The 26,875-nt window shown below is 36.3% G+C and overlaps 2 protein-coding genes across 5 annotated transcripts; one reads left to right on the forward strand and one right to left on the reverse strand.

Moving 5' to 3' along the window:
• Window positions 1-897: 897 nt before the first annotated feature.
• Window positions 898-2,613, reverse strand: LOC122080802 (trihelix transcription factor ASIL2-like). The gene has a single exon (XM_042647658.1). It carries the CDS (start codon window positions 2,232-2,234, stop codon window positions 1,242-1,244), a length of 993 nt encoding a protein of 330 aa, XP_042503592.1. The 5' UTR covers window positions 2,235-2,613; the 3' UTR covers window positions 898-1,241.
• A 5,337-nt stretch (window positions 2,614-7,950) lies between these two features.
• LOC122081267 (small heat shock protein, chloroplastic-like) lies at window positions 7,951-9,058 on the forward strand. Of its 4 annotated transcripts, none has more exons than XM_042648303.1 (2): window positions 7,951-8,358; window positions 8,446-9,058. In XM_042648303.1, exons 1-2 carry the CDS (start codon window positions 8,130-8,132, stop codon window positions 8,865-8,867), a joined length of 651 nt encoding a protein of 216 aa, XP_042504237.1. In that variant the 5' UTR covers window positions 7,951-8,129; the 3' UTR covers window positions 8,868-9,058. The 4 variants fall into 4 exon arrangements, with proteins under 4 accessions (XP_042504237.1, XP_042504239.1, XP_042504238.1 ...); XM_042648305.1 differs by having other exon boundaries at window positions 7,952-8,358; window positions 8,449-9,058; XM_042648304.1 differs by having other exon boundaries at window positions 7,952-8,355.
• Window positions 9,059-26,875: the final 17,817 nt, after the last annotated feature.

Genomic DNA, 26,875 nt, shown 5'->3' on the forward strand with positions numbered 1-26,875 from the left:
TTTTTTTTTTTTTGGGTTGGATTGGGATGGATTTTTCAATTGTCGAGTCACTTAGTGTCTGCAATACGCATTTTGAACATGCTTTTTAAGTGGTTCTTTTATTATTATTATTATTATTAATTTTTTTTTTGAAGAAGAGTATGTTCAAATGGCCTACTTGGAAAGGAATTTCTAAGGTGAATGTTTCATTTATGCATAATGGAATAGTGATATGGCAATTCTGACAGTAAAATATTTTTGGAGGTGTGGAATGAAGAATTCAATCTGGAGCTATCATGCCACCACTGTCTGCCTCTCTCTTCCCTCTCCATGGAAAAGTTTCCCCCCTACATTCCAGCCCACCATTCCCCCCGGCCTCCCCCCATCCCCCTCCCCCAACCCACCCACCCCCCCCCACAAAAAAAGAAAAAAAAAAAAAACAGATCTTCTCAAATAATAAACATGGGCCCATTGTAGAGAGAGAGAGAGAGAGAGAGAGAGAGTGTTTTGGCACCTGTTTCAATCTGCCAAGGCAACAACTCCCATTTGAGAAAGTTCCTTCTTGGTGTCAATTTGGAAGTCCATGGAAGAGAAAGGAATCTTTCAATCTCTCCAGGGAGTTCATGGCTCATATGACAGACAAACTACTGTTACTGGTTAGCAGGGTTACAAGTCACTAAAAGAGTGAGTGTAACTGTGTCAACAGTGGGTGCTCACTTTTTCCTTCTACAGACTAAGAAGATATAATCATATAACACGACACTTCCACAGCAGATAATTCATCAGGAATCTAAAGTAGGAAGGAAATGCTCCATATCTCATTGCAACAAAAATTTTTATTAAGAAAAAAAAGAAAAAAAAAGAAAAAGAAAATGAAAACCCAAGAAAGAGAAGAGAAAGTGACACATGAGAAGTCACTAATGACAAATTAGGAACTCTTAACAGATAGAATTGAAGACTAATCTAATAATTCAACTGGTTCTGGTGTTCGCTTACATATGGCTCCTACTGTTTTTGATCATATCTAACACTGAATACAAAGCAGCTTTTTCCCTGAGCCCTCTAAAGCACCTTAGGAAATAAAATAGATTAATCCCATCAAATTAAATACACCCAATTTTCCATTTCCAATCTATTCATAATTACTACAATCTCTGAAGTCTGAATCATCACTTGTTTGACCCATTTTGATGCTAAGTTGTGGAATGGGTTAAAGAGTTTATGTGAGGAGAATTAAGGGTTGAGTCAACTCAGTTAAGCTTTCAGCCACCATTGTTACTGTTATGGCGGCCATTACCAACGGCAACCCTTCTACCATGCTTGAGCTGAGAGAGCTCCATCTGGGTTTTCATGAAGAATCGCGTCCTCTGAAGCTCCAATTCTCTAGTCAACTCCATCCTCTGCCTCTCCATTTCCATCACCTGCTCCAGTTTCGATCTCTCAACTTTCTCATACACCTCCCCAAACTTGAGAATCGCCCGACTCAGCTCCTTCATCGGCGAATCTGACTCCCCTCCTGTTCTTCTGGGTCGAACCACCGGAGGTTCTCTCTCGATCCGCCACCTCTTGCCGTTCACATTAGTCGTTCGCGGCGGTAAACTATCGGAGGAATCGCCCGAGTTACCCGAATCCTGCTGCTGCTTCACCTGAAACTGTCTTGCCGATCTGACGCCCCTGACGGCGGGGATCTTCGGCGGAGCCCCCGATGGGTGTCCATGCCGATTGTTCTTGTGGTCTTCATCGTTGTCTTCGTTCTTCCTGGATGCTGGTCCGATGAGCTCGTCAATGCGATCGAAAAATACCCACTTGGTGGGTACTCCAGAAGAGATCTTGGCTTTCTCGATCTTGTACTTTTTCTTCAAAGTATCGATTCGGTTCTTGCACTGGATGTCTGTCTTGACAGGCTTGGTGTAGTCCTCACGGCTAGTGACGACGTCGGCAACTTCTTTCCAGTGTTTCTGCTTCAAGTTTCCACGGCTTAGCTCGAGATAGCGTTCACCCCAAGCGTCAATTAGCGTCGATGTGGCGCCTTCGCTCCAACAGTCTTCGCGGCCACCTCCGGTGCCGGGGATCCGGGGTTGGATTGGTAGGGCTAAGGTTAGAGATTGGTGGTGGGTGGAAGGCGCCACCGCTGCTACCGTTACTGGCTGGGAAGAAGACGACGGCGGTGGCGGCGGCGATGACTGCCGATCTATTTGGTTGTCAGACGACGTCTGCGATTTTGGGTGGGAATCGTTATCCTCTTCGTCTTCCATCGTAGGAAGAGGACCCGATTTTCCGGTGACTGCAGAGGAAAAGGAAAAGAGAGAGAGAGAAGGGTAAGGGAAAGACTACGGTGAAGCGGTGAAGGATTTACACTTTGCCGACCGGTGAAGAGGGGTTTTCAATTATTTATTTAACTATATATTTAAAAAAAAAAAATTGGGGTTTTTTGTCAGAGGGGGGCCCTTGACGGCGACCGATTGGCATCGGGAAGTGGTTGGGAAACTTGTTAGGGTGATGGGGATAGGGAAAGATTCTATATAGAGGGATGGGATTGGTTAATGTAGGAAGAAGAACACCGGGATGTAGGGCAGGTGAGCTACATGGTGACCGGCGTGTGGGGCTTAGTTGCCGGCGTAATGTGTGTGTTCGAGGTTTCCATGCTGTTTCGTTGGGCTTGGGCTTTGTGCTTTGGGATTTAGGATTTAGTATTTGGGCTTGGGCCTTGCCCGGCTAGCTAGGGAACTTGTTACATTTTTAGCTTCTTTTATCCCATTGTGGAGTATGGAAAAACAGGCCTCTGTGTCTGTGGGCCCCCTCAGTGGCTCAGTCGAACGAGTCGAATCTGTTTCTGAGTCGCTGAACTCGCTACAACAACTTTTTTTTTTGGTTAAATGTAGCGTCAGCCTGGTCCCGGATGTGTGTGTGGCACACCGCACATGTGACGGGATGAGAAAAGTTTCCCGGTTCCATACTTCCGTGAACGGCCTTTATGGTGAAGGATCCGTCCTCCCACTATTTGATTAATATTGGTGAGAGAGACTAGGGATATAATGGATCGATTTCAAATCGAATATAGTACTATGTTTTCGTATTCTTATCACATTCTAATGATTTTCGAAAATTGAATTTTTGAATACGAATTCTCCGAAATAGATATGAGTACAAATCGAATATAGATTTTCCATTATCTATTTTCATCCCTGATGGAAATTGAAGAGTGGAGTCGTAAGTCTAAAGTGATGGGGTTGGTTAAGACTTAGGATCGATTTTGACCGGTATCGATACGATCCAGATAATCTCACCGTTCTCGATCTGATTTTTGAAACCTTTGGTTTGTGAGGACAGCTGCGGTCCCATTGTTTGCATTGAACAACTAAGAATTGGAGAAGACAGAAAAAATTCAAGAAAATGAGAGGATAAAGATGAAGGGCTGAATCCTGTACCACTAGAGTTGATGTTGAACTGTGTTTTATATGAAATTACATTGATATCCTCATGAATTTTCTTTTTATTTAATTTATTATTCAATTATTTGTAATATATTGTGAAATAATAATAATAATATTTTAGTATTATAAATGTTGTTTAATCATATTTTATAATCGGATCTAAACGCATCCGATTTAGATAGTCTCAAAATATCAATTTTTTTGAATATGGATTTTCCAAATGGAATATGAACACCAATCTAATATGAACTTTCAACTATTCATTCAGTAAGGGAAATCAATATCCCCAACCTAAGCAATCTTTGTTTCCCAATCCCCATTTATATCTCTCGAGATAAAAAAAAGTTTTCAAAACTGTGCATTTGTACTCATTGATCTTACTCATACTATGTATACACCCTCTCACTCGTAGCCGGTAGCACGCAAAGTCTTTTTCTTGGAGAGTTGATCTTTTTTCTTATCGTTGGACCTTAGCTCTTTAGAGCTACCTATCTCTCATCAAGCTGTCATCTCCTCATCTTTTGATGACTAAAGCTTTCTTCCCTACGTAGCCAGGTAGCATGTAAAGTCTGTTTTCGTGAGAGTAAAATGAGTTGGTCTTTTTCTTATCCTTGGACCTTAGCTCCTTAGAGCTTACTAATGTCTCATCAAGCTGTCATCTCCTCACCTTTTGATGACTAAAGCTTTCTTCCCTACCTGGACAATCTTTTGATGAATGCTAAGTCAAAAAAAAAAAAAAAAAAGAAAGAAAGATAAAACCCCAAGTAACCTAATGTTATTTAATCATATCATATTTTATTCACCTAAAACAAAAAATTTAATCATTTTTTATAATCGGATCTAGACGCAGCCGATTTAGGTAGTTTCAAAATATCAATTTTTTGAATATGGTTTTTCCAAAAAGAATATGAACACCAATCCAATATGAATTTTCAACTATTCATTTAGTAAGAGAAATCAATATCCCCAACCTAACCAATCTTCGATTCCAATCCCCATTTATATCTCTTGAAGAAGAAAAAAAAAAGCTCCCAAAACTGTCCATGAGTACTCATTGACCTTAATCATGCTATGTATACACCCTCTCACTCGTAGTCAGCAGCACGAAAAGTCTTTTTTGTGGAGAGTAAAATGAGTTGGTCTTTTTCTTATCCTTGGACCTTAGCTCTTTAGAGCTTACTAATCTCTCATCAAGTTGTCATCTCCTCATCTCCTCATCTCCTCATCTTTTGATGCCTAAAGGTTTTTCCCTACCAAAACAATCTTTGGATGAATGCTTAAAAAAAAAAAAAAAAAAAAACCCAAGTTACCTAATGTCATGGGTAATTAGGGTTAATCACAGAGGAGGAGTCAACAGGGGCATAAAGCCACTTCTTGGAAAGCAAGGAAATTGGTGCAAGTCAAGCACCAATGCACTTGAGAGGCTTCTTGAAAAGCAAGGAAATTGGTGCAAACCAAGCACCAATGCACTTGAGAGGCTTCTTGAAAAGCAAGGAAATTGGTGCAAACCAAGCACCAATGCACTTGAGAGGAATTGATCAAGTGACCAACCCTTAGTCAAGTATTTCATTAAGCACTACAAACCGCCATGCTAAGGCTTAGGTGTACTTTAATTATTTTTTCAAATTGCCTTGTGGATAGATGATATGTCCATTCCTACCATTGGATAGAGAGGACATGGTCTAAATTAGTCACATATCAAATTTCAAAGTCAAATTCAGTTAAATATTCCCTTCTTTATTAACATATATCCTGTGCATATCCAAGTATATGTATCAATACTATCGACAATATTGTACACTCTCCCTACTTTAAGTGGGCATCAACAATTTAGATTAGAAAACCTAAATGGATAACTCATATTTATATTATGAATTTTGAAAACATCACATACCTTCCTTGTTCCATGGATAACTAATAACTACCCATTTGTTTTCCCTTATTATAACTCCATTGGACCTTGTGGCCTATGTGGCCACAAAAAAAATTGTGCCACAATCAAATTATGTGGTTCACGACACCCTCACCCAATACATATGAACTTTCATGCTATGTTTGGTAGCCAAGAGAAGAAAAGAAAAGAAAAAAGAATCTAGAAAAGAAAAGAAAAGAAAAGAAAAGAGAAGAAAATAGAAGAAATTGTGAGAAAATAAAAAGATTATGTATGTTTGGTTACAAAGAGAAGAAAAGAAAAAAATTTAAAAAAACTTTGAATTTTAAGAGAGAGATAGACACATAGGAAATCATTGTGTAATCATTCATTTTTTGTCTTATTATGTTTTCATATTTTCTCATGTTTTTTTGTGTTTTTGACAAGAAAATTTTTGGGGAAACAAAAGAAAATTTTACAATTCCCAAAGAAATTTTTGAATTTGAAAAGAAGAATTTTCTCATGGGTGAGAACACACCAAATGCGAAGAAAAATTCTTAACCAAGGAAAAAAGTATAAAAATTGTACTTTTTTCTTTTGATGGCTACCAAACTCAGCCTCAAGTAATATTAAGCATTAAAAATAAAAATCCTTGGCCCAGACTTTTTCCGCTTATCTGCCCATTTCACACCAGTCCAAAAAGAGCTACTGGCGTGAAACATTAAAACTAGCCCAAATATGAGAGGGTCCATGGCCTCAAGCCTTCAACTAGTGCTAAACCTGATTAAGTAATATACACTTTGGGAGCTCCTGAATCTACCAAGCCTAGCCCACTTAATTAATTTGTTTTTAGATTGTTTGGCAAAGAATGAATTTCGACTATGTTTGATTGCAAGGAAAATTTAAAGGGAAATGAAAATTTTCAAACTTTAAAAATAGTTTTTTTGTAATCATTACCCTTGTGATCATAGGTCATTGTAGCAAAGGGTGAAATTTAATAATCAAATATATGGAATGATTTAAAATTAATAATATGATCACGTGGGGTGACGATTACAAATTTCTCTTTTAAGTATGAAAATTTGGATTTATATCATCTTCAATGCCATCGACCTTCCAACGATTAATCCAAGGGCTAGGAGTGCTTGGGTTGAGTTTTTGGGACTTAGGATTGGTTTGGGGTTTTAAGAAACCCGGCCCTGTTTCACCCCTAGGTTCAGCTCTTGTTTTTGGGTTTGAATTCAATGAGGTATTTAAAAATCAAAATCGAATAATGTTCATAACCTCGATTCACCAAAAAAAAAAAATTCATAACCTCAAAATCGAAATCGAATAATTTCGGTTCAATTTTTTTCCCAAGTAGGAACAATTGGTAATTTTACATAAGTCAATAGAGACACATGATTTAGGTTTGATTTGTAGATGTTACATTTTATTCGCTTTGATTTAAACCAATGGTTTTAGTTTGAACTAAATGAAATTTCACTTTCAGATCAAAATCAAACTGAATTTTTTTGTTCGTTTTGATTCCAATTCTCTTTTGACACCGTTGCCTAGGGCCTGGGGGATATCAGTGTCGTGGAGTCCATCAAGATTGGCATTGGATAATCAACCCATATAAAATGAAGGGGTGATATTATTTTTTATGAGAATAACATATCTGCCACGGGTTCAAGTTGCCATATTCGTAGACAACAATAATTGTTGAATGTCAAAGTGTTCGATTGTTTATTTTCTTTTGCTCTTGGGCTGTATATTCCCTGCATAAAATCCTCTGCGGTGAAGCAATGAGTAACAATGAGGATCCAACGACTTGGGTGTATGTCCAAGCCTTCCCAATCGTTGGATCTTCTCTGCCACTCACTGCTCATCAAAGAAGATTTGAACCCACATTCCCTCCCCTTTCTTTTGGCAATGAATTTCTTAATTATCCAAAAAATAATTGTATTGAATGAACTTGCCAGCAACTTTCTACCCATAAACACTCAGTCATATTTGTGGTAGTCTGTGGTTCATCCAAATGAGGGCGGATCAAGTCCTCTACGAGACGAACTGGGCTGACTTGCATGGATGGAATTCACCCAACAACCAATTCTATAGTAGATTCTATTTGTGTGGATCAGCCCGTACAAGAACGATTCGCATACGAGAACTTGATCCACACTCCATCCAAATCAGTCTTACTCTCGTTTTAATGATGGAACGCTTTCCTCCTTTTGAAGAGGGGGTGGGGATGGGGTTAGGTTTTGAGTTTACAAACTCTTGCTCCAATGCTGAATCTCCAAAACTTGAGCAAGACTTGAGGCCTAGGGCCGCTTAGGCCTTCCCCACCAAGGAAATTTGGCCCCACCTAAACTGGCCTATGGCAAAGCAGATATTAGAATCCTCTGGGGTGCTAAAATCCAACCTAAATTGATCGAATTAAACCAAACTGCATTGAACCGAACCCAATCGAACCTGGAACCAAACCTATATGAAACTGATTTTTAAAAAATAATTAAAAATAAAAAACCCAAAACCAACCGACATCTAACTTCAATTCAATGGTTTGACCCTTGGTTTAACTCAGTAATAGATCGAACCTGAACCAGACCAGGTTTCCATATAAGTAATAAACAAACCACCCTTATCCGTCTAGAACCTTCTATCCGGTATTCCAGTTCTCCCTGCTCTGGAAACTTCTAGGTCCCTCCCTTCTTTTTTCTATCCTCTCCATTTCTAGTGGCTCCTCGTTCCTTCCTCCAGTCCTCTATATAAACTACCTTCGTCCGGCTTTTACGACAGTACAAGGAGATATCAATTGATCGACGTTTTCTGTAGCTCAGCGAAGCTTGAATTGGTCTGTAATGGCTTCCTCGATCGTATTAAGGCAATCGTCTACTTCGGGCCTTCTCAACAAGTTGTTCAATCCAATCCGCTCTGTTGCAGTAGCACCTTCTGCTACTCGATCCTTCAACACCAATGCTCAGATGCGTGACTATGATGATAATGAGAGTGGCGGAATTCAACTGGAGCGCCGCCCTGATAGCTCAGTCTCCCATCGCCGTGAATCATCTCCCAGCATCTTCACAGGTAGTTGTAAGATTAGTTCCTGATTTCTCTCGTTTAAATGCTTCTCTCTCATACTTCTCTGATGGTAATGTGAATTCGTAAAAATGTTAGCAGATGTGTTCGATCCGTTCTCACCTACTAGGAGTTTGAGTCAAGTGTTGAATCTGATGGATCAGTTCGTGGATAATCCTTACCTGGCTGCTTCCCGAGGGATGGGGTCTGGAACAAGGGCTGGATGGAATGCAAAAGAGGACGAGAATGGGTTGTATGTGAGGATCGACATGCCTGGCTTGGGGAAGGAAGACGTTAAGGTGTCTGTGGAACAGAACACTCTGATAATCAAAGGAGAAGGCGATAAGGAAGATGGTGATGAAGAAGGTGGAAGAAGGTACAGCAGCAGAATTGATCTTCCTGAGAAGCTTTACAAGATCGATCAGATCAAGGCAGAGATGAAAAATGGAGTGCTCAGGGTGAATATTCCTAAAGTGAAGGAGGAGGAGAGGAGGGACGTCCACCAGGTTCAGATTGAGTAATCTGATGATCTTCAGCGTCTTAGTTCATCTGCGTAAGGAGTTTCTCTGCTTTCTTCTTAACTGGTCTTTGTAATTGTTGCTTAGTCTCTTATTGTGGCTATGAATGAATGTCAAATCCAATGTAAAAAGGTTTATCTGAGGTTTTACTGACAGAAATAAAATAAAATAGGGTTTCTTCTGTTTGTTTTGAATAGTTTCTTGGTTGGTTCGTTGGTTGGTTAATTCTCTTTCATATCCATAAGAAATCTACCCAAAACTTCCTTAGAAAATCTTGGAAACCTCTCTGCAATGTCATCAAATTGATATTGATTGAATACTCTGTTTTTGATGATTCTTGTTGAGAAAGAATTGGCTAATAAGGTACGGAAGGAGAAAATCTCAAGAAAACTAGGCCATTATGTAGAGGGCTACTTCCTCCATTAGTTACTAGTTTATCAATAATGATGGCTTAAAACGAATAATGATAACTCAGTCATGAATCAAAGCCATGTTCAACGCATATGACGGTGCTTAGTTTTTTTGCAAAAAAATGTAAATAAATAAAGAAGCAACCTGGGGTTTGGGAGGGGCTGGTCGTATGTAGTCTTACCCCGCTTTGCAGATTTCTAGATTTTGAACTTGTGATTTACATGTTCTTTTTTTTTTAGAGTCTCATGTTAAAGTTAATTGGATTAGTGTAATTAATTTGTTTTCAAAGAATTTGGAGAACAATGAATATATTTTTTTTTTTGGTAAGAGAATGATTTATAGGTTTTTTAGAAAGAAAAAGATGTTTTATTATGTAGAAGAGAGATTACACCCAGTAGTGATGAGAAAACATACTTTGAAAATTTTATTTTAAAAATTACTCAAACTACAATGATTTATTCAACAAGATGATTATACATCATATATTCCAAGTCACGAGTCGATTCATAGGGTGATGGTCAATTGGGTTTCGGTTTGTCTCCATCCTTTTTGCTTCCATTCATGGATTTTATAAAAAATTTCCTTTGGGCATTCACCAAAATATACCAGAATAGGTCATTCTTTAAAACTAGTCAAGGATTTGAGACAAACTTAACATTATTTTATTTTTTTAGAATCATGTTTTGCAATGTGCAACGATAATTGGTTTTACTTTTATATTTTTAATGTGATCAGCATGAGGTATTCGAAATAAAGAGTTGGCTGCACTGAGATTGTAATGAGATGCATTTTTATTTTTGGTGTGATCAGCAGAAAGTGTCCGACCTAAATAGTTGGCTACACTGAGATTGTAATGAGATACATATATACGTAAAGGGTTAGTGTCAATCTTTCGATCATAATTCTATGTTTTAAAATAATAACTGAAATCAGAATTAAATAATTTTCATAATCACAAAATTGAAATCGAACAGAATCCATTTTGTTTTATTCAATTTGTACATGTTGATTGAAGTGGAAATATTATCGAAAAAGATAAAAGTTCGAAAAAAAATCACAATTTAATGAGGATATAAACCAATTTCACACAACTCGGCAAAGAAATATAGTGGGAAATTTAACATTACTTGTTAGAGAAATGATTGTTTAAAAAAAGTATATATAGAGACATGATTGTATGCAAAATTCAAATTGAATGAAATTTCGTTTTCAAAAATAAGAAAGGAATAAAAAATTTTAGTCCAATTTGATATTTAAACCCATAATCTGCTGATAAATCTTCGAAACTTGAGCAGTGTTGGGCTAGTTAGTCCTTCCCCACCAATGAATTGTATATTTTTCAATTGGTTTGCATGTTGGCATAGTGGTCATACAAGTGGATAGTGTTTTCTTATTCTTTATTAAAATTTTAGAGTGTCCCTAGATAAAATTGAGAGAAAATTTTCTTCACCATGTGATCGAAGGGATGAGACCTTCCACGAATGATTCAAATGGGCGAGAAGGTTCCCTAAAAGATAGTGTGACTTTTGCATCAATATGAAAATCAATGAAAGTACATGTAGAAGTATCATCAACCGGGCAGTCATTTCACTCTTTCTATACTAAAAAAAAAAATTAAAAAAATTATAATTCTCCCCTCATAGGCCATGCTGTTTCTTAGGGTTTTCTTTTTTTTCGTGATACCTATGGTCTCAAAATCCAAGAAAATAATTAACATTTACCAAAAAAAAGTAACTAACAAACCTATCGTTTTACCGATTAATTGAAAATGAGCAGTTTAAATTTTGATGTGTGTCTCCGTCTAGGACCTTTTTTCTCATCCCTCTCCGCTTGTAGTTTTTAGGTTGTGTTTGGAAGGCAAGACAAGAAAAGAATGTGAAAAAATAACCATACAGAAATTGTCTACCAAACATAGCCTTACACAGCCTGAGAGGCTTCCTTTTCTCTAATTTCATATTTATTCTATTTTTACACAAACAAATGATTGTGGATCAGCTCATGATTCTCGTACGGTGTTTGATCTACATTTAGATTCTACTGAAAATAAAAACTATTTAAAAATAAGAGATTAAATAAAGTCGGAGTGTAGATCAGGTTTTCGATTCTAATACCGTGTTTGATCTACATTAGGACTCTACTGAAAAAAAATTTAAAAAAAAAAAAAAAAAAGAGAAAGATTAAATAGAGTACAATTGTGGATTAAACACCTGATCCAGACTACTCATAAACAAACTACCTTCGCTCCCACTACTCCTCATTACATCTATTTTCAGAAATTCAACAACTGAGTAATCGATTTGCAATTGCTTCGTCAATCGCATTAAGGCGATCTTCTGCTTTGGGCCTTCTCAACAAGTTGTTCAATCCAATCCGCAGTGTCGCAGTAGTACCTTTTGCTACTCGTTCCTTCAACACCAATGCTCAGATGTGCTATGAGAGCGATATCAAAGTGTGCCCACACTCTGACTGCTCAATCTCTCGTTGCCGTAGTGTCTTCCAAGGAAATTGTAATTTTGTAACCTTGTTCCCAAATTTTCTCACACTTAAATGCTAATCTCTCACACTTCAATGTTGATTCAATGTTGTCAGATCTGTTCGTTCCGTTCGGTTAATCCCTTCCTGGTCGGCTCCGAAGTGATGGGATCTGGAATAAGGCAGCAGAGTATGAGAATGGGCTGTACCTGAAGATCGACATGCCTGGGCTGGGGAAGGAGAACGTCAAGGTATCTGTAGAACAGAACACTCTGATAATCTCTGATAATCACAAGAGAAGATAAGGAAGTTGGTGACGAAGAGGTCGTCGGAACATGGTACAGCACCAAGATCGATCTTCCTGAGAAGACCTGCAAGATTGATCAGATCAAGGGGGAAATGAAGAATGGAGTCCTCAGGGTGACTATTCCCAAGGTGAATGAGGAGGAGAGGAAGGATATCCACCAAGTCCAGATTGAGTAATCTGATGATGTTCTTTACTTAAAGCAGAGACTCTGTTTCTCTTTCTGTTTGTACAGGTACTTTCCCTCCTCTTTCTTCTTAATAATCCATGTGAATGTATAAATTAATTTATTTTGCATACTATAAAATAAAATTTAATAATCAAATATAGAATAATTTGAAGTTAAGAAAATAATCACATAATATAATGATGATAAACATTTGTTTTTTACGTATGCGAATTTCACTTTCCTTCCATTCTCTTTTCTCTCTCTTGCAATCCACTAGAACTATAGAGATATGTTTGGACTGACAAGTGACAAAAGTGATATGTTTGGTTGTATAGAGATTGAAAAGAAAAAAATATACAAAAATAAAATGACAAGAATCCATAGGAAAATACCATGTGGAAGTATCCATGTCGACACCGAGAGTGGTTGAATGCCAAGGTGACTTCATCTAGGGATGTAAACGAATTGGATACGTATTGAATTCAAATCGGATCCATGTATTCTTTGATCGGATTTGGATATCCCTAAATGGATACGGATGTGGATTGAATTCAGATTTTTGCCTATCTATTTACTCTCTTGCTTATGTAATCTGGACCTTTCCCCATCGAAAAAAAAAAAAAGTATTTTATTGATTTGGATTTTTGACTTCTATTTTCTCTCTCTCTAGTATCTGGTCTTCGGCCCCCCCCTCCTAAAAAAAAAAAAATAAATAAGAAATTACTGAATTACTAATTGATGTATGTGACAAACGAAAACTTCAGTTTACATCTGTTTATTTCTATCAGTATAAAATAGTTGGCATATGTAAACATGCAATGATATAAGCTATGGACCAAAGTAATGAAGCCTAAATGATCTACATAGAGGGAATCTTTCTTCCATTGATCATTTATTACATGAGGTAATGATTACAAAAAAATTTAAGTTCGAAAACTTCACTTCCTTCCCCATTAAATTTTCCTTGCAACCAAACATAGTCTTAAGGAAAATAGTTATTGAAATAGCTTCTCTGATTACAATTTTAGATACTCCACCCATTTCATAAATTATTTGAGCTGATTTAATGATCTAAACATGAGGTGTAGAAAACGTCCATTTGCATTTGTTTTTTAATATTTTTTCTCTCCTCAAGAAATGAATTAAAAAAATAAAAAAATAAAAAATCAAAGGCCTACACCTCATGTTCAAAGAACCTATCCCTTATTATTAATATGGGTTGTTCGAGTTGAGAAACAACTACTTCGCAAAGTACGTATATTTGATTGTAAAGGCTGAGAAGCATAAGTGAGGAACAATATATAAACTCAACCTCCTTATGTAAACACATACACCATGAAGAACAGTCTAAGGTGAGCAAATTCTATCTATATATGGCAAACAAGGAGCATATTCTTCCCTTGCAAAAGACCATAACTAAGGCTTTCAATCATGGATATAGTGCATGGGATTAGGTATCAGCTATCCTGAAAATCAATAAGGATCAGCTGATATTGAACAATTTTGCCACTAGTTGCCCCCAAAATTTGGGTTTTGAACAATTTTACCCATGATTCGTACCATCCTATTGATACAGTATCGACCAAGTATCGAGATCGGTGGCTAGCAATACCACTTAGTGTTGATTGATACCTTGAATCATGCTTTCAATGCATCCTATAAGTTCTACCAAAAAAAGAATTACATGTAATAAAACAAGGGGAAAAAATTGCTACTGAGATTCCATTATACCCTTCTAAGTTTAGTCCGCATTGACATAAAATCTATATATATATATATATATATATATCTCTTATTATACAATGTAGGCCCATGTTTATTATTTGAGAAGATTTGGTATTTTACTTGTGTAACTACTACCATGGTTTTAATATTTGGGAAATGGATTGGTACCGTTTTTGGGGATCCAATACTGATTCAGATTGATCTGTATAAGTTCGAATCGGACAGATTTATCTTTGCTTTGTTTAAGAAATCATTTTTTTTTTAAATCTTTTTTTCTTTAGTTCTTACGATGGCCCAAAATGGAGATTGATTCGATACGATACAACCGTATAAAACGAAGGTAATTTTGCCATTTTAGAATTAAATCCAAATAATTTTGCAAAGAATCGGAAAGAATCAGCAGAAAAAAAAAACCAAAAAAAAAAAAAACAAAAACAAAAACAAAAAAAACCTGAAATTGATGGATGAAATCGGTTGAGTTTTAATATCTCAAATCGCTCCTTTCTTGGGTTTCAAAAAATAATTAACAAATCTCTCTCTCTCTCTCTCTCTCTCCCCCAATTTTTTGCTAATCACTCACCACAATTCTCTAATACTTACGTCACTAATTTGTTGGCAGATAAGATGATGTTCATCACTAAATTGTTGAAACATAACAAAGAGATAATCAAAGGTGAAGATTATTGCATGATGTACGATGTTTTGTATTTCATCGCAGTTTAATTCAGAGAGTACTAGTGTGTAAGCTCTCTAAACTATACTTCTCTAATGGTTATGTCACTAACTTCATTTATAGAGGGCATTTTGTACTTTCTAGTAGTAGAGTTTTTCGCTATATATTTATTTAGTAAAAAAAAATTATTTTCTTTATAATTAATTCTGAGAATTGTGAGAACGAGCATTGTAATCCTATTTTCCATTGATAATAAAGCAGTATATCATTTCACCGAGGACATAGACACAAACGTAGTAAATTTATGTGTATTGTTTGTTCTTATTTTTACATTATTTTTTGCATCGTTTTTAGGGTTGTGTTTCCACAAAGGCGACAAGGAAACTAGTGATTGACGAAGAGAGTGGAAGAAGGTACATCAGTATGAACAATATTGATCAGAACAAGTGGAAGATAAAGTATGCAGTGTTCAGGCCATGTTTGAAAACATATTGATGGTAGTGCTTAATAGTAACACTCAAATTAATGAATTATCTATCAAGCAATCGCTTAAATTTTTCGAGATTGGTTCTCTCGAAGAATCATGTCTTTTAGCTTGGTTATTTTCTTCAATTCTACTTGTCAAGATAGGGAAGAATAAGCTCGGCCTAAATCAAGCCCAGTGTGACAAAGATGGTCAAGGCTTCCATATGAAAGCCCAGCCCAATCCAACAAGGAAACATATGAGAAGTATTGACTTTAACATTAGGGTGCATTTTAATATCAAACCGAAAGTTTTAGAACCTTGATTGGGACCCATGTGAGGGTGTTAATCGATTCGGTTTTGATGTAAATGGTTCGATTCGATTTGGTATACAAATTTTTTGATAAAATCAAAATCGAATCATTTAATAAATGATTTCATAAATTAAAATCAAAACTATTTATAAAACATTTTAAATGGTTTTCTTATTTTCTCTAATATTTTATCCAAACAATTTCTTTACCTTTGAAATTTTTAGTGAAATGGATGTAAATTGTAATAAAAAATTAAATTGTTTATTATTATATATATTTTTTAATAGTTATTTGATGTAAACTTAATTTTTTTTTATTGAAATATATGTAAACTAAAATTGAATGACTTAAACTTATTACGTATATATTAATCGGTTTAGCAGTTTATTTAAACGATTTACTAATGGTTTAAATCTTAAAACCAAAATCAAATCACAGATTTAATTCTAAAATCAAAATCGAACCTGTTTAATAAATGGTTTCAAGGTTTTCGATATAAATGATTTGATTCGATTTCAATAAATAATTTCGATTTCAAATTCATATCTTTAGACCCATGTTCTTAGATTTATTTATTTATTTATTATGCGACGTAGGTCAGACAGAGAGGGTTTGCGTACGATGATAAATTAGGAATATTCCTCACAAGATAGCTGCTGATTTGGAATAAACTAGGAATATTCCTTTCAAGAATGCTACAGATTTGGAACAAAGTTGGGAATATTCCTTCGACGATCAGTGGTGCTTTGCATTTTTTTCCACCAAGAGAGAACCTTAGATTCCTTACTAAGTGTATGGGCCTACCTAAAACAAAATCTCGCTCTTTAAGCAACAAAGAGTGTCCCGGCTTCTTATAGTAATCAAATAAAAGTTTTAGCTTAATAGGTGTTTAATTAAAGGTATATTTAATCTCTCATTCTTCTCGAATTTGGATAGCCTTGTTTCCAAAGTTTGAAGAATAGGAATAGAAATTGGATCAGATGAAAAGTCCTCTCAAACTCGAGACCTCCTTGTGAAGATGAATTTTTTACACATCACAACTCACCAATTGCGTTAAGTAATTATTGTTAATTCCTTATTGAATTAGTGTGAACTTAACTATTGTAGGAAAGATCATCAAATTTATTAAATTAAAAACATTGAAAACTAACATATTTTTTGGAAGGACAAAGTTTTCCTATCGCCATAGAGGACCTTGTTCACCCACCTTTAATCTGTTCATCAAAGAGCCTATCGATTTCCTCTGCTTGCATCTCAAACCTTTGCTTCTTCTTTTCAATTCTTCTTTTATAATTCGAGAGAAAAGCATCCGTGGTACCTTCCCCTCTGGCAAGCACCACGTAAGACCCCAACAGACAAAGAAAGAAGAGCGGAAGGAGAAGAAAATAAAAGAACAAAGATTTGAGGGCAGCAGTAGCACCACCAGGATGATGGAATTAGTTAGAATGACCGTTGGAGCTAACGTAGTGAGGGTAAAGCCGTAAAGGGAAGATGGTTGGTTAGGATGACCGTTGGAACTAACATCATTTTGGGGTTTCTGTCGAGTGCCTACTGATAAAGGAAGCTGAAGATCAGTTGGTGGGATGTACTAATCTCAAAAAGCCTATCTATCAACTCGGTGGAAAAGTCTTGACTCTTGATCCCCTTAAATGGGCTTATCTAGGTATACATAGTTGCAATGTGAGGGCCTAGCTGAAGTAGGAGTCTGAGCATGATAACTGATACTTGAAAAGTGCGTAATGAAAGGGAATTCCCCTTCCTTATAGGGTAACTCGGTTGCTGACCTACAGATGTAGGTGTGGCTCGGCCACTCGGTTACCAACCTATAGATGTAGACATAGGTTGTTCGCCCTGTAACTAGCTTACAGGTGTAGACATAGGTCGGTTGTCCTATAACCATTCTACAGTTGTGGACATAACACAGGGATGTAGCTTGGTCGCTCGGCTGTTGATCCACGGGCATAGGTGTGGATTGGTTGTTAGGTCACCAAATCCGTCTTGATCTATTTCTTTGGTCTCGAGAATAGCTTGTCATGCTCAAACTAGGTAGGTCCACATGTCACACTAATATTGGTAAATACTTTTACCATATCACCCAAAAAAAAAAAAAAAGATTTACGAGATAGGAGGAATTTTCCTTGGACAGCAAGGTGAGGTTCATCACGTGATCCAAGGGATAAGACCCTGGAGACCCATTCACCGTGGCCTTACAAAAACTCATTCCTACAAAATATAGGGAAAAAAATTTGGTTGCTACTGTGGTAGTAAGAAAAGATCCAGCTCCCCTTCAATTCTTAATCGTCTAATTTTTGTCCAATTCTCTTTGTATAGAAAATGACATGTGAAAATCAATAGGAAGCTATTACCTCTAGTAGCATAGCTAGGGAAATGAAATCCCAACGTCTAGGGTGGAAAATATCCTCCCATGATGGAATTTTACAGCCAACCTCAATGCTACTAGGAGTAGTAGAAACTAGGGATACATGTCAAGGTGTTGCCAGCCATCTGATGCGCATTGGGCATTACACCGCAATGGAGAGATCCGAAGGAGGGGTAAAAATAGTAAATTCACATATTGACGGGATCCCATATAATTTAGTGCGTTACGCCCATGGGACATTACGAGGTGGTGCCCAACAAGTTTCAACATATGGAGGATTTAGCTGACACGGACTAGCGTTCATCGAAGGGGCAAGATGCACATACTTCTTTATTGCCACGTGGCAGGCGGGTTCGGCGTCTTCCATTTATAGTTGTTAAAAATCCACTTAATACTCACAACTCCGTTTGCGTTTTTGGACCAATCAGAGGTCAGAACAAAATTGGGCCTCTGTGGGCCCATTGGACCGGTATTATTTCTTCGGATATTCTCCTGGAATAATCTTTAAGTTGTGGAGTCTGCCAATATAAGAATATACTTTCGTCCTTTCCCACTCATTTGGAGATTGACTAAAACGTCCCTGGAAATTGTAAACTACTTCGGGAATGCTATTTAATTCGTGACCGCATTGCCCTTTTCAAGTAAATCGGCGATTAATCGGTTGATCCCCCAGTGCGACAGCAACTTCACTAGTGGTTGGCTTATTAAAAAAACAGGAAGGGTACTGGTGCCGTGGCGGGGATATCAAAGTGAGAAATTTATGAAAATGAATTCGTGGGTCCCATAAAATGGCATTGTTGGAAAATCATCTCTTCCCATGGAATAATTGCCGATCCACTTATTTATATGTGTATTTTTCTTTTTGGTAGAAATAAATGTGCATGGTACGTTTGGGAAATTTTTGCCTAATTTTCATTTAGAGAAAGGAAAATATAAATTTGTGACTATATAAATTTTTGCTCTCTTTGGTATGATTTCTATTTGTATTTATTCAGCAAAATATTATATTTATTAATTATTTTTTAGAAATTATGTGTGACAATAAATTATGGATCACAAATAGTATTTGTTTGGTTACTATTTATAAAATAGATTATATAATGAGAAAATATGTTTCAATTTTCACCTTCAACTTTGAGTTTCAAGCGAGAGAGATGATAGGATTTGTGATTTTTTATTGAAAATGTATAAAACATACTGAAATTATTTACCATTGATTTTGAGTAGTTTAGCACACATGTTTATTTAAGGTAGTAAAAATCAACATAAATGATTTGTTACTACAAATCACAAATAGCTTGAGAGTAATTTATGATTTGTGATTTATTCTAATTTATTATAAATAGAAATAAGTGCCATAAATTATACCAAATACTTGTAAAAATAAAAATAAGTCAAATAAATACAAATAAAAAAAAATCAAACCAAAGAGAGCCTTAGGATAAAGTAAGGTTATAATCATGATTCAAGCCTCTATATATGGATTCTGATTTTGATTCAACTAAAATAGGTCTAAATCATGGAAATCATAAATGCAATGGCTAGAGAAAAATGGTGAAGAATTATATACATGGTCTTGATCTTGTCTCAAGTATGATTTTCGATATAACATATTGAAGAGTTAGAATCCAAGTAACCGACCCATTTAATTAAGATTCTGATATTGGCTTCTTGTTTTGCCTCTTTCCTCTTATTCATCCATCTACTTTCATCCTTGTTATCTCATCTCTTATCTTTATATTATTTTTTATCATATTAGAATTGAAATGCAATGTTGACGTAGATTTAGCACCATGTTTGAAGTCTAGGCGGAGCTGTCAATCTATCCGAAGAAGAAAGTTTCTGATAATTTATTCTGAATAATATTTTAGTTTTTAAAGAGATTGAGATGATACGGAACTATGTTAATTGGGATCAGACAAAAATCTATCTACACCAAAAATAAAGAAGTCAAGGTACAAGTACCACCATGGACAGTGAGCCTTGACGCTTCCTTCACTATAACCAAAGACGTGCTTAAACATTTTCCTTTATTTTTTCAGCTATCCTTTCTTTATAGGCAAAAAATTCTCATAGGAACTTTGGCTGTGAATAGTGATTGAGAACAATAGGTACCCTATGATAGAGATTCCTTTTTTTTTCTTTTCTTTTTGGGTAAGGGATAGAGATTCTTAGAAAGAGGGAAAAGAGGAAGAGAGAGAGATTTTGACACAAAGCTCTTAGGAGTGAGGCAGGGTGAGGCAACATTCGATTTGGTACAATTTTGATCAATTATTTTATGTAGATATCAGTTTTTTTTTTTTTTTTTTTTAACCAAGGTGTCAAGCCAGTTTACGGGCATCTCAACTAATCTTTGGAGAGACTAGCACAATAATCCATTGCTATGATCTCCACTTAAATCGCAGATACACAGATGGGGAATCGAACATGAGACCATACGCCTAATCCACACAATCCCCAGTTCACCTTAACCATCTAGCAACCTATGGGTGGGTACAAAATAAAATAAGAAAACACACACACACACTCACATAATGTGCACGACAGAATTCGATCCCATGACTTGTTGGTGTACGATGTCTTGTATTCCGTCATAGTTTAATTCAGGGAGTACTGGTGCAGCGCCTCGACAGGCAGGGCAGTGGTCCTACTAGCCGATTAGTGAGCCATGGGGGTTACAAGGGGGCAGAAGGCTCCCTGCATAGTAGGCGCCCCCCGCTTGAATTTTTTATTTGAGAGCAATTGTGTAATTTTCGGATTAAGGTTTTTCGTTATATATTTATAACGAGGGTTTCTTTCTTTGTAATGCAAGTAATACTGAGAGATGTGAGGATGAGCGTTGTAACCCTATTCTCCATTGGTAGTGAAGCAGGATCTCATCTCACCGGGGACGTAGACAACCTTTGCCGAACCTCGTAAAATCCATGTGCATTGTTTGTTTTGTTTTTTCATTATCTTTTGCATCGTTTTAGGGTTGCGTTTCTACAAATTAGTATCAGAGCTTTAGATTTCCGTTTTGGTAGGGAAGAGATCGAATGTCAAGTATGATATCAAGCAATTCAATGGGAAGAACAATTTCACTCTCGAGGGTGAAAGGATGAAGGATCTTTTGATACAACAGGGTTTGGTGAAAACGTTATTGGGAAAGTCGAAGAAACCTGTAAAAATTACTGACAAAGATTGAGATGAGATAGAAGAAAATGTGGTAAGTGCTATTCGATTGAATCTTTCTGATGATGCCTTACAATATGTTGTGGGTATCGAATTTACACCACAGTTATGGACGAAACTTGAAAGCATCTACATGACGAAGTCTTTAATAAACAAGTTGTTCGTGAAAATACAATTATATTCTCTACAGATGGAGGAAGGTACAGATCTACTAGAGCATCTTAACATGTTCAATCAGATCTTAAGTAAACTTGCAAACCTAGTGGTTAAGATCGATGATGAAGACAAGGCGTTACTGTTGCTGTCATCACTCCCAGAATCATATGATCACCTGGTAATGACTCTCTTGTACGGGAAGGAGACCCTTGAGATGGATGAAGTCGCGGCAGCCCTCATGTCTAATGATATAAGAAAGAAGGCTAGTAGTACGAAATCTCAAGGAGAAGGTCTTTTTGGAGGTGACAAGGAATAAGAAAGAGGGAGATCAAATCAGAAGGGATCTGAGAAGAGTCGATTGAAATCAAAAGGGACAAAGACAAAGGTCTCTTGTTACTATTACAAGAATGAAGGTTATTTGAAGAGAGAGTGCTTGAAGAGTAAGACGGACTTGAAGAATAAATGTGTAGATAAGGCATCTGAGGAAGCTAGCGTGTCTGACAGTTCAGATGGAGATGATGGAGATGTACTCTCTATATCATCAGGTAAGAATCAATCTTCTGATTCTTGGATTTTAGATTCTGGATGTTCATATCACATGTGTCGACATAAGGATTGGTTTGATATATATCAACCATATAATAGTGGGTCTGTCCTAATGAAAAATGATGCTATATGCAAAACCATTGGGATAGGCACTGTCAAAATCAACATGTTTGATGGGATAGTAAGAACTTTAACAGATGTGAGACATGTATCAGAATTAATGAAAAACTTAGTATTTTGGGGGTACTTCACTCAAATGACTACAAGTACATAGCAGAAGGTGGAGTTCTCAAATTTATTAAGGGTGTTATGGTTGTCATGAAGGGACAACTAACAGGAAACCTATACAAACTCATAGGGAGCACTATTACAGGTGGAGCATCTGTGACTATAAATGCATGATTTGATACATATGATACATATTTGTGGCATATACGATTCGGGCATATGGGAGAAAGAGGATTGATGGAGCTTCATAAAAGAAAACTGTTGAAGGGAGTAAAAACTTGTAAACTGAACTTCTGCAAGTATTGTGCGTTTGAGAAACAGTGCAAGGTTAGTTTCAAAATTGTAAAGCATAAGAGTAAAGGGGTGCTTGATTATGTACACAACGATGTATGGGTCCTTCAATAGCAAAATCTAAAGGTGGAGCAAAATACTTCGTGACCTTTGTTGATGATTACTCAAGGAAAGTCTAGATCTACTTCATGAAGCATAAAAGTGAGGTGTTTACTAAATTTAAGGAATGGAAGGCCAAGGTAGAAAAGAAGACAGGAAAGAAAATTAAGTACTTGAGAATAAATAATAGAGGGGGAGTACACGTACAAGCCATTTATAGAATTATGTAAAGCTGAAGGGATTACATGTCACTTCACGATTCCAAAGACATCATAGTAAAATAGTGTAGCTGAAAGGATGAACAGAACACTTCTAGAAAGAGCTCAGAGTATGAGGCTGAATGTGGGGTTGAGCAAGAGATTTTGGGCAGAAGCAGTGAATATGGCATGTTTCTTCATCAATAGGTCTCCATCAAGGGCGATTGATTGTAAAATTTCTGAGGAGGTATGGATAGAAAAACCAGTAGATTATTCTATTCTAAAAACATTTAGTTGTCCAGCCTATGCACATGTTGAGAGCGAGCAACGTTTCAAGTTAGACTCAAAGTCCAAGCAATGCATCTTTCTTGATTTTAAGAAAGGCATAAAGGGATTCAAGTTGTGGGATCCAAGTTCACAGAAAGTTATGGTTAATAGAGACATTATGTTTGATGAGTCTCATATGGTGAAGTCAAAATGTAATTCACAAACAGTTGGTGAAAATAAAGAAGGTTCTACTGTGCAAGTGGAGTTACGTGAGTAAGAAACAACAAGAGAAAATGAGTCATCCAGTAACTTACCAAGACAACAGGAAGCAGTCGAAGTTCTTTATACTGTATAAAAGGGTAAAGGGAAGTGTACTCACAAAGCACCTGTGAGATACGGGTTTGAGGACATGGTTGCCTATGCCCTCACTGTAGCGAGGGTTTCTTTCTCTGTAATGCAAGCAAAACTAAGAGGTGTGAGGACAAGCGTTGTAACCCTATTCTCCATTGATAGTGAAGCAGAATCTCATCTCACAAGGGACATAGGCAACCTTTGCTGAACCTTGTAAAATCCGTGTGCATTGTTTATTCTATTTTTCTATTATCTTCTGCATCGTTTTAGGTTGCGTTTCTACACGACCTCCTCCCCTGGGTGTCGGTTTCACAAGCCGAAGCTACCACCACTAGGCTATCCTGGTGTTTTTGTATATCACTCCCCACGTCCAGACACAGCTGGGTGTGAAAAGAACCAACAGACCTGCGTGTGTTGAGTATTTTCATGCTCAGTTGTGTCTGTGTGCAGAGGGTGCAGGCAAGCAACGTTACCTTGTCCTAAAAGAAAATAATGTAAAGAAATCATTTTTCCATCAACTTTGGTATTAATTATTAGAGGAGTGACTTAATTCAGATTGACGTGTCTAAATGAACTAGAACAAGCTTAAAATGACCTTAGAAGAAGTAATGAGGAAAGATACATGCATAGTTTAGGCCTTGAATCAAATTTAACCTCGTATAGAGTTGTTTGGAGGGCAAGGACCCATGTAGCTGACCACATTTAGATTTGATATTACGGAGTTGTTTCTATTACAATTTTCTTTTCTTTTTTACTATTATTTTTAATATCTTGCCTTTGCACGGATCCATGTAGCCAATTCCATTTAGCTGGGATAAGGTTGAGTTGTTGTTGATACTAATTTTCGATGGACTAATTTTGTTTTTTGGTTTCCAAAAACCCAAAATCAAAACTTATAGATAATCCTTTGGTTAGATTCGTTTGGATCTTTTAATTTGATCTCGTCAATTTAGGACTCGGATTCCATTTTGACACCCTTAGAGTCAGTCTGAGGCATAGTTATTAAATTCGGATTCGGAAATTATTCAAATGAAGAATTATTCAGAATAATTCGTTTCATTAATTCAACGATTCGGTCAAAATATGGGTCAAAAAAACGGAGATAATAAAATTCGAGTTTGGATTTGGATTTGGGAATTATTCATTTACAAAAATAAAAAGCGGACAAAAAATTCGGATGTTATTTTTAATATTTGCAATACTTGTTTCATTTTATCTATCAATTATCATATGTACATAATATACAAATGATATAAAAATTATAAAAAATTACATTGTCACCCCCTGAACTTTGGTCCTTATTCAACGCCACCCCCTGAACTATTCAAAACGTCAAAGCCACCCCCTAAAAATTCAAAAAATTCTAAATCGGTCCCTGCCGTTAGCCGACCATGTTAAGTGAATGAAAATTTGTTAGTTTTTTTACAATATACCCAAAACACCCCCACCTATTGTGAGAGGACAATATTGCCCTCCATTTCATTTATTCTTCTAAACCCATCTCCCTCTCACTCCTCACTCACTCAAATAGGGTCGAACAAGAAGAAGAAGAAGACGGTAACCTACAACTCGATCATCCCCTCCGGCATGCTATTCTCAAGTAGAAAGCTGATCAGCGTGCGAACCTCTTCCCTCTGGCGTGCGAACCTCTCCCAAGATATGTAAGGTTCGGCTTCTTCTTCTTGGACATTTAGGGTTCTTCTTCCTTGGTTAATCTAGGGTTTACATATTGTGAAATACTGGAGATGGAGATTTTTTATTTTTCAGGTCAGATTGATTAAGTAGTGTAAATCTCTAGAAGATGATGATGAGATTTCGCAACACAAAGAATCATCCCACGATTGGGGTGATGATCTTGCAATATGTGCCCATATGTTGAGATTTTGACCTCATTTTCTTGTATATTTTGATTTGATTTGAGGATTGTTGTTGTTAAATGATTCAAAAAATGAAGGAGCTTAGTGAATCATTGAATTGAATTCTCTGAATTTTTCTAATCTGTATTTATGATTCACATGGACAGATTTAAATCCAATATTAGTAGGTAGTTTTGAAAATATTTTGGAAGTGAGAGGCTCAGTAAGAGGAATCTATATCATATCTATATATCCCAAATGCTGTTTTTATTCACATATGATGGGTAGATTATCAAACTATTGATCATTTTTGGAAAAAAATAAAAAAGAGTTAGAAATATCAGTTATTTATATGAAGTTTGGATTGATGAGTTAACCAGATTATTTTTTTATGAGAAAATATATATGAAAAAATAAGTGATACTTGAAAAATCCTATGATTAGGTGCTCTGTATTATGCATTGCTATGATTGGTCCTTGATTTTGATTTGAAAATTTCTTTTTTGGATGTATAAATGCTTTGACTTGTGTATTATCTGAAATGTTTGATGAAGAGTTTACCATTCTAATATTTTAGCTTGTTTGGGAATGCATTTAGTTTCTCTTCTTAGTTGTTAGTTCCTAATTTCATTCCCAACCTCTACTATGACAAAGATAACTTATTTGGCAATTTATGATCCTAAAAAGCCATTCTACATAATGTATTGATGAGTATTAAGTACTGTTACTGATTTTCTCTATTTTCACATTTGATTTTTTTTTTTAGCAATGAATGTTAAGTGTGCTACTGAATACCATTGGAGTGGGAAGATTGTAGTTAAAATTGTTGATCCAGACTTATATGGCTACTTGGACATGGTGTATGACATCTACAATAAACTCATCACACATGTGCCTGTAGATCACAATGTAGTTTTCAAAGTGAAGTGTATACTACCAAACAATGAGATAAGGGAGGTAACATATGATCCATCAGTGTATGAGTTGTTTGGTTTGCATAGTTGTGATATGATAAATATATATGTGGATGACATTGTTCACAGCAAGTCTGCAACCAATGAATTTACAGTTAACCGGTTCCCTAGCAGTCTAGTTAATGATAGAGATGGTGAATTTGATGATGAACTTACTGAACAATGTCAACAACATCTACAACCATATGGTGCTGGTCCTGGTTAGAGCAAGGGAAAAATTACTGTATGTAGGGCTACTACTGGTGCTAATAGTAGTGGAAGTGGATATGCTACTGCTTGTACTATAGCTACTGCTAGGGGAGGTAAAGGTACTAAGACCATTGCAAAGTGTGTGAGCACTGCTACTTCTAGTGGAAGAGCTAGTAGCAGAAGTGAAGCTACTAGTAAGAGATTAAGAGTGTTTGATGAGGTTGTCAGGACTATTAGCAACAGCAATGTATGCTCGGATGACTCTATGGTTGGATCTGATGAAGATTGAAAAACTGACAACGAATATGAGTGGGATGATGAAAGTGAAAGAGAAGATGGTCAAAATGATAATGAATCTACAAAGGATGATGGGTATAGGAAAAATGCTGAGGATTCAATTTATGATGACCTATCTGGATATGAATCTGAAGAGTATTATGGTAAATTTGGTGAACAGAACTATATGGGTGAAGGTGGCAAGGTGAAAATACCTGAAGGTAATGTGTATGAAAGTGTGTACCATTTCAGGGAAGCTTTGCGAGAGTATATACTACAAGAGGGATTTGATATTATCAGGCTGAAAAATGAACAAACTAGACTTACAATTATATGCAGAGCACCAAATTGTTCATAGAGATTACATGCTTCACCAATATCATATGGTATCACCTACATGGTAAAAACATATAACCTAGTTCATACATGTATTAAGACAACCAAGAACAAGTCTGCTACATCTAGATGGATAGCAATGAAACTTCTTCAACAGCTGAAG

The sequence above is a fragment of the Macadamia integrifolia genome, chromosome 6 (assembly GCF_013358625.1).
Source record: "Macadamia integrifolia cultivar HAES 741 chromosome 6, SCU_Mint_v3, whole genome shotgun sequence".
Classification (NCBI taxonomy): Eukaryota; Viridiplantae; Streptophyta; class Magnoliopsida; order Proteales; family Proteaceae; genus Macadamia; species Macadamia integrifolia.

Bases quoted from the DNA above. Each gene is read 5' to 3' on its own strand.
- LOC122081267 (XM_042648303.1), top strand. From the start codon at position 8,130: ATGGCTTCCTCGATCGTATTAAGGCAATCGTCTACTTCGGGCCTTCTC. The intron at 8,359-8,445 runs GTTGTAAGATTA...TAAAAATGTTAG, and splicing joins TCCCAGCATCTTCACAGGTA to CAGATGTGTTCGATCCGTTC.
- LOC122080802 (XM_042647658.1), bottom strand. From the start codon at position 2,234: ATGGAAGACGAAGAGGATAACGATTCCCACCCAAAATCGCAGACGTCG.